The sequence below is a fragment of the Silurus meridionalis genome, chromosome 2, assembly GCF_014805685.1.
Source record: "Silurus meridionalis isolate SWU-2019-XX chromosome 2, ASM1480568v1, whole genome shotgun sequence".
NCBI classification, from domain to species: domain Eukaryota; kingdom Metazoa; phylum Chordata; class Actinopteri; order Siluriformes; family Siluridae; genus Silurus; species Silurus meridionalis.
The window spans coordinates 9,991,307-10,003,954 of NC_060885.1; the positions used below are offsets into that span (position 1 = coordinate 9,991,307).

At 40.0% G+C, this 12,648-nt stretch overlaps 1 protein-coding gene across 1 annotated transcript; it reads right to left on the reverse strand.

Annotated features, from left to right (window-relative positions):
• Nucleotides 1-2,956: 2,956 nt before the first annotated feature.
• Nucleotides 2,957-6,421, reverse strand: rtn4rl2a (reticulon 4 receptor-like 2 a). Its single transcript, XM_046870010.1, has 3 exons — nt 6,238-6,421; nt 5,614-5,840; nt 2,957-5,296 (listed from the first exon to the last, which is right to left on the reverse strand). Exons 1-3 carry the CDS (start codon nt 6,293-6,295, stop codon nt 4,205-4,207), a joined length of 1,377 nt encoding a protein of 458 aa, XP_046725966.1. The 5' UTR covers nt 6,296-6,421; the 3' UTR covers nt 2,957-4,204.
• Nucleotides 6,422-12,648: the final 6,227 nt, after the last annotated feature.

The window sequence follows — 12,648 nt, forward strand, 5'->3', positions numbered from 1 at the left end:
CAAAGGCAGACATAGACAGACAGGCTGACAGACTGACAGACTGAGAAAGACAAAAAAGACATGTAAGAAAAAAAAAATTTATCTTTAACAAAGTGCCTGAAGATTGCATTCTAAGATAGATAGATAGATAGATAGATAGATAGATAGATAGATAGATAGATAGATAGATAGATAGATAGATAGATAGATAGATAGATAGAAAAGGTGTGAGCCAACAGAACCAGATAGAGGAGATGGTGATACTGACGTAAATCGTGAAAAGGAGGGAGGGTGTGAAAATGTGAGAATGTGTTAGCGGGCCAGAGAGATGATAAAGAAAGAGAGAGAGAGAGAGAGAGAGAGAGAGAGAGAGAGAGAGAGAGATGTCAGAGAAAGCTTGATAAAGTATGAGAAAATTTATGCTAATGTCAAACACAGCAAGAACTAATCAACGCCAAATTTGCTGCATGTTCAGTCTGCATGTTGATTTTTTGTGCATTAGTGATTGTATCTGTGCATCAGTGCAAAACACACACAGAGTCATGCGCACAGTTACTCCAAAAATGCAGTGAGAAGTTCCCCTGCAAAATTGCTCGGATTGTATGTGTGTGTGAGATCAATAGCTGCACGTGACGTGACGTGAATTTCACGGTGTTGAAGCAACATCACAGTTCATGTACGTATGTTTCACGTGTGGGTGAACTTCCAGCTCGCAGCTTACTCTGACAAATCCCAACTTCCGCTCTCTAAAAAAGATCGTCTTCACCCCTCTCGCCCATCTATCTGACTTTTTCCTTTTTTCGTTCACTTCATTCACTTGAGTGAGTCACCAGCAATCGTCACATATATTAATCAATCGTCAACATGCTCCTCCTTCTTCAGCCAATCCATTGTGTCTTACTGTTGACTGGCATGGCTACTGGCCAGTAGGCTCCACAGATGGTGAGTGGGTTGGTGAGGGGGCACTGTTTGCTTGGCACATGCTGGGAGACTGAAATTTGGCCATGTAAATTAACTGCTCTATCTCGGATAGCTTACGCAGACAGAGAGAGAGAGAGAGAGACAGAGAGACAGAGAGAGACAGAGAGAGACAGAGACAGACTTGATGACAGCATCAGCATCTCTTTATTATATCTGAGTGCATATCACTTGTTGAACTCTTTTCAAATAATATTTTATCTCTTTATTAGAGTATGTGTGTGTATGAAACTGATTGTGAACATTTGTATTGCACTCAAGTGCTTTTGGGTGCTGGATGGCATCCAGAGAACAAATAGAGACTCCCACACGAAATTAAGTTGAAAAGCACAAATAGTCATTTATTTCTCTTTCTGCTGAAATGACAGCACTTATTTGTTGACACACATTCATTGATTCACACACACAGTAGCACACACATACTTCAGGTTAAAAGGTATAACTAAGCTTTGGTCATCTGTGAGAGCCCTGGGGAAGAAAAAGCCCCCAGGTCACTGGAGAGCACCTTTTTGCAGTTTGACCTTGCCCTTATAGCTGTTGGTTGCATCATATGTAGAACATGTTACATATAGAAAATAAATAAAAAAAATACACTAACTTTGTCATGGCAACATTCAAACCTGTTGGAAAAATACAATTAAAGACACGACTCAAAGAAAATATTGCTCAAAGGACCCATTCAAATAAAATAGTATTTCTCTAAAAATCAAATTCTGGCTGAGGCTCATAATATCAGCTTCCCTCTTCCATCGTACTTTTTTGAGTCGACATTTGATTTGCCATCCTCAGCCAGAGAGATGCTGCAGGACATTAAGTTTTTATTCCATCTCAGTGCATCACTTTGTTTTCCACTGAGCATTTCTCTATCTCACTCTGCCACCCACATCCACCCATTCACCCCTGCTTTATTCTCCTACATTCTCTCTCTCTCTCTCTCTCTCTCTCTCTCTCTCTCTCTCTCTCCTCTCTTTCTCTAACAGACACACAAACGAATTCATTCTCTCTCATTTTCATTTGTCTTTGCCTTTTTTTATTACCTTTTTTACCTTAACTTCTATTTCTGCACCATAATAAAGAAAAAAAAAAAGCTATCTATACCTATACCTCCTACTGTCTTTCTCTTGTTGCCAAATCCATGACACCTCTTCAGGCAGTCAACGAGAGAGTGAGGAATAAAGACTGTAAGGATTTGACAGCACAGCTGGAGAAAGTTAAAATGCAAAAACGTTTAGAAGAAGGGCTGGCTGAAAAGAAAAATTGTATCCCCACTCCTACATATGTTTAAAGACAGAGACAGAAAGAATAAAAACAATTACTATCCTTCTTCATCTGACTATCTAACACCCTTCCTATCTTGGAGGTGGTAGCTCAGTGGTTAAAGTGCTGGGTTACTGATTGGAAAATCGTGAGGTTGGGTTCAAGACCCTGTATTGCCAAGATGGCACTCTTGGGCCCTTGAGCAAAGCTCCTAACCCTTTGTGCTCCAGGGGCATCATATCTTGGCTTCCTAGCATAGGATATGCGCAAAAAGAATTGTGCTTTAATGTATATGTAACCATCCCATGATATCATTAATGATGTTCACTATCGCATTGGTTTCTGGTGTTGGACAATGTGCCAAATGTCAAGACATTAGTCAACTTACTTCCTCATACTGTTTGTCAGTCCTTTTACACTGTTTGTCCAGTATTATTTGTCCATGCTCACTAATTTCAAGATGTATAAAATCTTTCAGGTCATTGCATTTTCTTCTGATTTTTTTGATCCAGTGTTTAAAAACCCTTGGCTCCCTCAGTGGTCCAATTTTTAGGTTTATATTTAGGTTGTTTGGTTGTTGTTTTTGTATGAGGTTGAGGTATGAGGTATGAGGTTCTCACATAATGTTAATTTTGTTTTTAGGAAAAATTATGATATATTAAAAATTATGATATATTATGATATATTAAATATGATTATTAAAGCGTTAAAAGGTTAAAAGGAGAGTCTCACAATGAGCAAATTATTAGACAAATTTGTTTATATTTGAAAAAAGGAAAGAAAAAGTGAAAAAATGTCCATGACAAACTTTCACATAAAAGACATGAAACAAATTCATTCACACTGATTCTTGCTGACAGGTTGATCTTACTAATCGCTGACAACAAAAAAAAAAAACGATATTCCTGACATTCTGAGATCAGAGATCAGTAAATATAAACAGACAGATCAGTAAACATTCAAGACATGTTTTGCTCTATGTACAGCTTTCCTGTTGATGAAAATGATAAATTTACAGGATGTTACTGATGACTTAATTGCTATTAGAAGACAAATAAATAGACAAAAGTCATGGTTCCTGCATTTCCCTGTCTTATGAATGTTGTCTTGTTCTTTCTCTCTCTTTTTCTTTCCCTGCATGGCTCCCTGTCTCTTGCTCTTTCTGCTTGTTTCTTTCTGTATTTCAGACATCTCTTTCATTCATCAATTATTTTCACAGACCTTTTCCTTATCACTTTTAACACCTCTTGCACTTTCATACTCCATCACTTGGCTTGCCTTGAATCTTATGATATCCTCTGATCTAATCTGTTCTAATGGTTTAATGAATAAAATTGGACAGTTCGTTAAAATTGTAATGTAATCTGAAGAACTGATAAAACCAGTATATTGTTAGAAAACATGTCTACCTAACATTACTATAAGCAGTGCCAATTGTAGCACTGAAACTGTAACACTTTGAGTAACAGTATTAGCTGCAGTTATAAAGACAGTTATAGTCATTGGACCATCACAAGCAGCATTTACAATAGCCAAAATAGCACTAATAGCAGCCAAAAAAGGCAGAAGTATACAAATGTTGTACATAAACCTACTATGGAACCATATATCCCCAGTCCATACAGACTGTGATATATATATATATGTATATATATGTATGAAAATTCCACAAGGAATGAGGACAGTGTACCTGTTGACTAAACTAGCCCTCTGGTAGTAGCAATCATTCCCTTCCATTGTGTTAATGGCCTGCACTGCAGTACCTGCCCTGAATTCCCTGCTTCCCCTACTGTATCCTAAATCAGTGTAGTGCCCTCTAGTTGTCTGGATAACCTAGAGGCTCAAACTGAACAGAACAGAGATACAGTTACGGTAGAAGTTAAACAGGAACCGGGTATGTGAGAGTAAGGTTGAGTAAATGGGGTCTTCATTCCTCCAGAATGGGGAAGAAGAAATGGGGGATCAAGATCCCTTAATAAAATACCAAAATTCAGCCAAAGAGGAGGTGGATAGATACAGTCAAGATGGACATTGAAACTAGCAGGAGAGTGGAAGGTAAAGACGAATATGAAGAAGAGAAGGGGGGAAGGCTGTCAAAGTCAGGGCATTCCAATTCGAAGCAGCGCAGCGAGGTGATACCTGCATCCTCGTTTCCATAGTTGGCCCAATACTCTTCCTTTTCCAACTTAGGAAGCAGCGCCTCTTCCTCGCCCAGCTCATACTTCGTGGATGAGGATGTGATTGAGGGTTTGCCACCAGAATAGGGATGAGCTTTCACGGTTTCTGAGCTCTTCTCAAAAATGCCCTTGGTGGAGCTGACAGGCTTGTGCTTGGAGAACCACCAGCGGGTCTTGGTGCTGAAGGTAGTGGTGGTGGTTCCAGCTAAGGAACCAGGGTCTGGGAGGGGGCACAGGGCAAAGTCCATCTCACGCAGGAAGCGAAGGTCCAGGCCACGGCGGGGAGCAGGAGAAGCACAGAGCAGCTCAGAACTGGAGACCCGGTTGGACCTGAAGAACTCCCAGAGTGGACGTGCTTCACAGCCACAGGTCCAGGGGTTGTTGTTGAGCCGCAGGAACTCGATGGACTCCACATCACGCATCGCTTGGCCAGGCAGCTCAGCCAATGAGTTGTTGAAAAGGAAGAGCATAGTAAGGCGGCCCAGGTCACGAAAGGCGCGGCGATTGACCTGTCGGATGCGATTGTCATGCAGCAGCAGGCGGTCCAGGTTGACCAGGCCATGGAACACATTCTCAGACAGTGTACGGATACGGTTGCCATGCAGGTAGAGCTGGCTGAGGTTGATAAGATCGGCAAACAGGTCATCCTGGAGGAAGTGGAGCTGGTTCTCTTGCAGATACAGGTACTGCAAGCTGTAAAGCTTGTAAAAGATGTCATGGGGGAGCGCAGCCAGACGACAGCGGTGCATGTGGAGGCTCTGCAGCTTCTCCAGACCACGAAAAGCTCCACCCTCCAGGCGACGCAGATGAGGGTTATCACCCAAATCCAGCTCCTCCAGATCACGCAGCTCACTGAAAGCACCAGCCTCAATCCAGGTGATGTTGTTAGAGAAGAGCCAAAGTACCTGGAGGGTAGGAGAAAGTATTGCAAGAAAGATGGGGGAGAGGGTGAAGGAAATATGGATGGTGATAAAGGAGTGGATGAAAAGAATAAACAAAGTAGGATGAGCAGAAAAACAAAAAAATGGGTAAAAGTTGTGAAAAAAAGGATGATGGTTAATGGATTTGATAAGAGAAAATAGAGATAGACAGTAGAAAGAGAGGAAGTGATAGAGAACAAGAGGGGTGAAAACTGAGTTAGTTGAAGGTAATACATTTACACCTAATGCTTTACACAAGAAGCACTTATACACACGTTCTCACACTCTTGCAGTCTACATACCTGAGTCCCAAAGCCAAAGGAGCCCACTCTCAGCTCTGTGATGCGATTGTTTTGCAGAAAGACGCGCTGTGACTCGTAGGGGACACCGGACGGCACAAAAGTGAAGTTCTGCGCCTGGCAGCTTACGGTCATGGGAGAAGGGTAACACACGCACAGGTGCGGGCAGCTCTGCACAGGTGCAGGCTTAACCACAACCAACCAGACCACCAGCCAGAGCGAGAGACCACCTGAGAAAACAGGTGATAAGGTAAAACGTGTTACTTAAACTGTTATCAAATGACGGATTATAAGTACCAAAAGCATGTTTTAGGTTCTAATGCATTCTGTTTTACAATAAATCAGGCAAAATATTAACTTATCAACATTAACTTATGAATAACAGTAACATTTAGACTATATGTGTATGCAAAGAAAGACAATTTTTCTTCATCATGCTTCCAAAACATGTCTTTACGCATCTTGTAAAGTTGTATCTTTATTATGGGTAACATTCGTTTGCACTGAAATTACACGTTTTTCTTTTCTAAAGTATTTAAATAATTACTTGGAACAGTGAAACTAAGTTTTAGCGCTACAGCCTCACACTTCAGCTGATGAAACAAGAAGATCGCAGAAGGTACTTACTTTTAAAGTCGTGCGCCATGGAGCTTCGTCGGCTCCGCGTAAAGGCAGAAGTTTCCATTCCGAACCAAAGCCGAAAGCGAGTTAGCCTTAAGGAGGCGATCGGTTCCTTGCTATCTCCGCTGATGCTCTGGTTCCTGAGTCGGAGCGACTGATGAGAGCGAGTGCCGAATGCTTGCACCAGCCACCGTTTATAGTCGCCCGGCGGCGCGGCGCCTACGTCGGTGGGCACCACGGAATCTCTCCTACGTCATCACCTGGGTCAGGCTCGAGCGAGGGGGTGGAAGAACGGAAGAAGGGGGGGCTGTGTTGCCAGATTGTTCTGCCGGACCGCCCTAATTGTAATGGAATGATAGCTATTGTGTTGGATACTGCCAACTCTTTCTAAAGCATTTGGCAATGTTTGGAGCTGTGTACACATTTGTTATAATATTGTATATGGATAATAGTTTTGTGTGATTATGAATAATACATTAGCTTATAATAAGTTTGTAATGTGTTTTATAAACTGTGAATGGACAGGGGGAAAAAATAAGTCAACCCAATCTGGCAACCCTTTGGATAGGAACGCGGGTGCGCGCAAGGGACCGAGGAGTGGAGGATGCAAATGAGCGTATCCATCCTTCGAGAGCGCGCGCAACCGATAAGGCTCGGGGGAAGTCGGGCTTTGAGCAGATTGGTTCACAGACACGCGTTACGCGCAACGTGTCGCGCGCGCACGAGACAATGGGAGAGGCGGGGAACGAAGAGAGCTCGGGCACCGAGCCCGTCAATGATGACTAGAACGAGAAGAGGAGGATAGGACCAGAGAGAAGTGTGCATACGACTCGTTTGGTAGAGTGAAAGAGAAGTCTACTTTATGGCTATGGTTCTTCAAGTGGGGTCACAATTAATGGACCTTCAATGGTCCATTATCCATCATTAATTTTGAATGAATCTATGTATTAAATATATGTTTTGTATATATCTATCATATATAAAATGTCACTCCATTTAATATGTCGCTTAAATGTGCCATGTTCCATCTTCATAAGGTGCTCTTTGGTTAAGTGGGTAAAGCAAAAATTTGATTTCACAGCTGTGTATAAGTATAAACACTGAAAAAGTGTCAATGTTGGAAAGTAATTTTACTCTCACACTAACCTGGGGTTAAATTAAGTCACTAACTCAAATAGATCACATAAAGGACACTCTTCTAGCTTGTTGGTACCTTCAAAAACCATAATGTATTTCAAACTATAGGTTCCTTATCTTCAGTGAAAGTTCCAATGAAAGAAAATGACATCAGTGTTAGGCAGACAGCCAAAGTGACTGACAGACAGACAGACAGACAGCAGACAGATAGACAGAGAAAACATGAAGAGCCTGAGGATGTCCATGTTATTCAACACCGCCTACACTTGCTTTCAAGTTTTGGATACCGCATCCCTCTCTCCCGTTCCACCTCCACACCAACACTGCATGACTGGGCAAACAGGCTTTCCCCGCTCCACCTACAACAAGCAACCAGCTGGGAGTTTTGTGTAAGTGTGTGTACATGTGTGTTTTTGTGTACTCGTATATGCGTGTTCGTGTGTGTGTGCATGTAAGCGTGACTCTTTGCATGTATCATCACCAGGCTGAAGGCATAGCATGACTGACACCAATTATACAGAACTCTGTTTGGAGAGGAGGAGAGAAAAAAGAGCTTGAGTGATGGAAAAATGAAAAGTTCAAAGCTGACTAAATCTGAAGAATATAAATTCGTGAATAATAATGAAGGAATCGATAGCTAACAAGACACGATCAGTGGCAGAACTTTCTTGAAAATCTTTTGCCCGAAATTTGCAGTCAATATTTTGATATAAAGATTTTGTTTGGGTTTGAAGTTTATTTGTTTAGAAACTTTTGAGTCAAAAGATAAATATATTTGTAATATATTCATATTGTATATTTTATTGTATATATTTATATATTCTTGCATATTCAAGGGGATTTAGTGGAACACAGTATATCATTATCGTTTTTAAACCTCAAGTAAAAGCAGTAGAGGGGTCTCAGTAGTGCTGATGCCATGAAATATTGATTTAATTTATCAAACAATTGTACAGCAAAAATAATTGACAGACATAGAAATGTGACGTGAAGTTAATAAGGTTATATGGTTATCAATTTTGCAATGAAAGAACAAAAAACCTCGTTTAGAACTGTGAAGTGTGGGGTCTCGGGATGCAGAGAATTAGACTTTAAAAGGACTTATTTAAATACTTTCATCTTCTCTTGAACGGCATAGAAAATAAAACAACTCAGTCTACATTTTTCTTATTAGTGTGATGAAAGCCAAACTCCATAAATAATTCAACCAAGGCTTTGGAGAAGTTTTTTCAGCATGTCTTTTCTGTTCTTCAGATTTAGCCTGAATGATTTATTAAAAAAAACGATGTTAAAGACCTACCAACTAAAACATGTGCACACAAATGAATAGAAAATTAGTTTATCTGAAAGCTCAACTCATTGTAATGTTGGCTATGGAGATGAATAAGGCAGGAAAATCAATTTGTCACAGTCATAAAATCAATAAATGCAAGTAATATGTGTGCATGAGGAAGAATAAATGATTCATTAAGAAAGTAAAAGTCTGTGTAGGATTGTTATTACACAAAGTAGGGACGGGGGAGAGAAACTTACAACTATACCATGATATTTTACAGTCTTTTTAGCTGTAAAGGTATAACTGAGCGCATATTCGACCAAAATCACATCAGAATACAGTCTTGAAAGCCTGGCAAACACAAACAGTGATCCAAAAATGTCTAAATGTATTCTGACAACCATCAAATACTAAAGTATACCAATTAAGGAGGCTAGAAATAGAACTCAATGAAAATTCCATTGAAAATGCAAACACCACTACAGGATTCAGGATCTAACACCAGGAAAAACTAATGGAAGTGTTGCGATAAATACATTTCGTTTGGTAATGTGCATTTAATGTTTAAATATTGCAAACCTAAAAGTCTGCTGCAAATAATGATTCAGCCCAACACAGAAACATGTCATCATGTCTTGTATTATGGGATGAAAAATTATTATCACGGATATAATTGTACTAGGTAGATCATGGACAATATGATGTGACAAAGCCCTAACACCCAACCACTAGCACTGAAATCATCAAAACATTACATTCTGTTTAAAAACATGAATTTAAGTAAAAATCCACAGCTGGACATTCATTTATACATTTGTGATGGAGGTGTAGTTTCTAGTGTTTTGGGACAACCAGGATGATCTCCAGTCCTCCACTGTGCTTTCAACACCTCCAAAAGTAACACTGCAACTGGGCTGACTTCTCCATGCGTCACCATAAGGAATACAAATAAGGTAGATAACAAGCGATGACGTTATGAACATGGAGGCTGGGACAAGGCAATTTACAGCTGTAGGAGGAATCTAGCATGTGTTTTCACACATATTATTACAGGATCGTTTTTTTCTGAAGATAAGATGTTACTGGGCCAGGATTTCTGAAAAGCTGCTACAGAAATAACATTAATGTTTTTTTTTATATTTCATTAAAGAATTTGTAATAAAATGTCCTTTTAAATAATCTTTAGCCTGTATAATCTAACGTGTGAAATAAACGGCAAGAGTTTCATCATCTTCTGAAAGTCAAAACCTTAAAAAGAGCATTTCCATTTGAATATGAATCCATGTCTGAGGAAATGGTGGAGTGGCAGGAGGTGTTATGTTCCAGTGTGCCCTTATGCCTGGTTTATCTGTTTTATAGACATATAGGAACAGGGAAAATAATAATAGGGTGCTTAAAAGATTAGCCAGAACTAATCACACTAAAACAGCATTTGTGAATATGTTACATGCTGTAATGCTATAAAATAAATATATACACCGAACAGGCATAACTTTATGGCCATCGATCAGGGATAACATTATGACCACCTGCCTAATATTGTGTTGGTCCCCCTTTAACTCCCAAAACAGTCATGACCTGTCGAGCATTAACAGCATTTACTTCTTCAGCAGTTTGAGCTACAGGAATTCGTCAATTGGATCGGACCACTGTCCCTTCCCTGGAACACTTTTCATGCACACTGACCATTGCAGACCGGGAACATCCCACAAGAGCTGCGGTTTCGGAGATTCTCTGACTTAGTCATCTATCCATCACAATTTGGCTCTTGTCAAACTCAAACAATTTTTCCTGCTTCTAACACATCAACTTTGAGGACAAAATGTTTACTTGCTGCTTAATATATCCAACCCACTAACAGGTGCCATGATGAAGAGATAATCATTGTTATTCACTTCACCTGTCATATTGTTAAATCATAAATTTATGCCTGATTGGTGTGTATATATATATATTAATTAATTGCAAAATATTATCCCTTCATTTAGTCATTCTTAATAAGCGACTGGTTTTAGAGCATATCCCAGGAATAATGTGTGAAAGAATGGGAGATAAAAAATCTTACAAATGAATATGTGACAAACAAGTAAATAAAAATATAAGTATGTATCATGCTTCAATATGCAAATCCAGTCATTGCAACACCTGGGTTTCACATAGTTAAGTGGGTAAGAGCATTTCTAATGTGTATATTCATGAAATAGCTGAGGTTTCTTGGTATTGCAAAGAATATGATTTGTTATTCACAGCTCCAGGGTTCCTAAATCAACCCTGAGCTTGGGTTACTGTATGTGAAGAATCAGGGTCATGCTTCTGTGTGTAAATTAGTGTGTACATTGAGCCCTGTGATGCCTGCGGTCCCATTCAATCTGTATACCAACCACACATCCAATGTTTAATGGGCTCTGGATCCACTATGGCCTGATTAGGAAAAAATGCTGTTATTGAAGATGCATGCATTTTTACCCAGTAGTAGATAAAGAACTGAAATCCCTTTATTGTTTTAGCATATTTCTATTGTTTTATGCTCTGACACTTCTCGAGTGAATAACAGCAGATTGAGTGATGGAAGTATCATCTCAAGGTTTTGACTTCTGGCTTTGGCATGCTGAGTTTCACCAGACAGTTTGCTGAAGACATTTGTTTTGTCCAGATTGAGCCACAAAGCAGGATTTCTGTCTTATTCTTGTGTAACTGGCCAGGACTGCATAAACTGTGGAAACAAGTTCATGCTTATAATAAAGGCATCAAAATCCAGAGAGAGCATCAAAGTTTAGATGACTAAGAAAGGACGTGTGTATACAAAAAAAAGTCCACCTCAGTGATAAAAGGCTTTACGTCCCCACCCCTCTTTTTCCGCTCCTCGTTTTGGTAGGGAGGATGGATATGACGAGGCGTCCCACTGACGCTCTGTGCCTCTAATGATATGAACACATAATTAAATGCAAATCCCTGCTGTGGTTTCTTCATGTTCATACCCCTAGTTTTCATGCACTCTCACTCTAAACTGCATCTCTTTTCAATCTCTGCCTCCCTCACTCTCCACCCTCTCTGTCTTCATTCTCATTTCCCCCCACCCACTCTTTCTGGTCTCTCTCATTTCTGTCCTCAGAGGTGTGCCATGTACCAGTAATGATGCATCAACCTTCCCACCTCTTGTCCTATTCTTCCCTACGTTTCATCACAATTTATCAGCTCCAGGATATGTATTATTCAGCATGTTTTCCGGATGGACCATTACCGCATCGTAAGAGTGTTCATGGGGATTCGACTGAGTACAGGTTTTTGCCAGGCATTTTTTAGATAGCATTTCTGTTATGTAAAGTTTAAAGAACTGGAAGTTATTTACCATTAAGAATGGTAAACTGGGATGTTGTAATGTGGCTGTTTCCCTTGTTATATGCAATCACTCAGGCTTTTTAATGGTGGCATGACAGGATGATTTATGTTCCAGTGTGCCCTCTTTTATGTTTTACTTGCTGCTTCTCACTTTTAGTTTTGCTGTCACAGATAGACCCACAGAGTCCCTGCTTCAGCTCTCCTACAGTGTACACTGTTTTCAAACAGCAGAGGATAAAAGCAGACCTAATAATCTGATCTTTCTCTCTGTCAAGCTGCACCTGTACTGATGTTGCTGGTGACACACTTCTACTCCCAACCAGCACAATTCATCCTTATGCTTCTTCAGCTTGTTTTTTTTACAGCGCTTGTGACTCATCTTCTGCTTCTATGGACTGTCCCATCTTACACCCTTCTTAAAAATCACTTCCCAAGATTTACACTTGACAACAATCTTTTTATGTTTTAATCTAGTTTATGCATCTGTCCTAAATTCCAAAAATCCATTCTTCTTATCTATCCGATCCTAGAAGAGCATAAGTCCCCTTTAGAGTCTGCTTCCTTTAAAGGTTTCCCTTACCACTGTCACCTCTCTCTCTCTTATTATACATATGCATTTCTGCAAAGCTATTTGGTTTTAAAATCTATTGTTAAAAATCCTATCT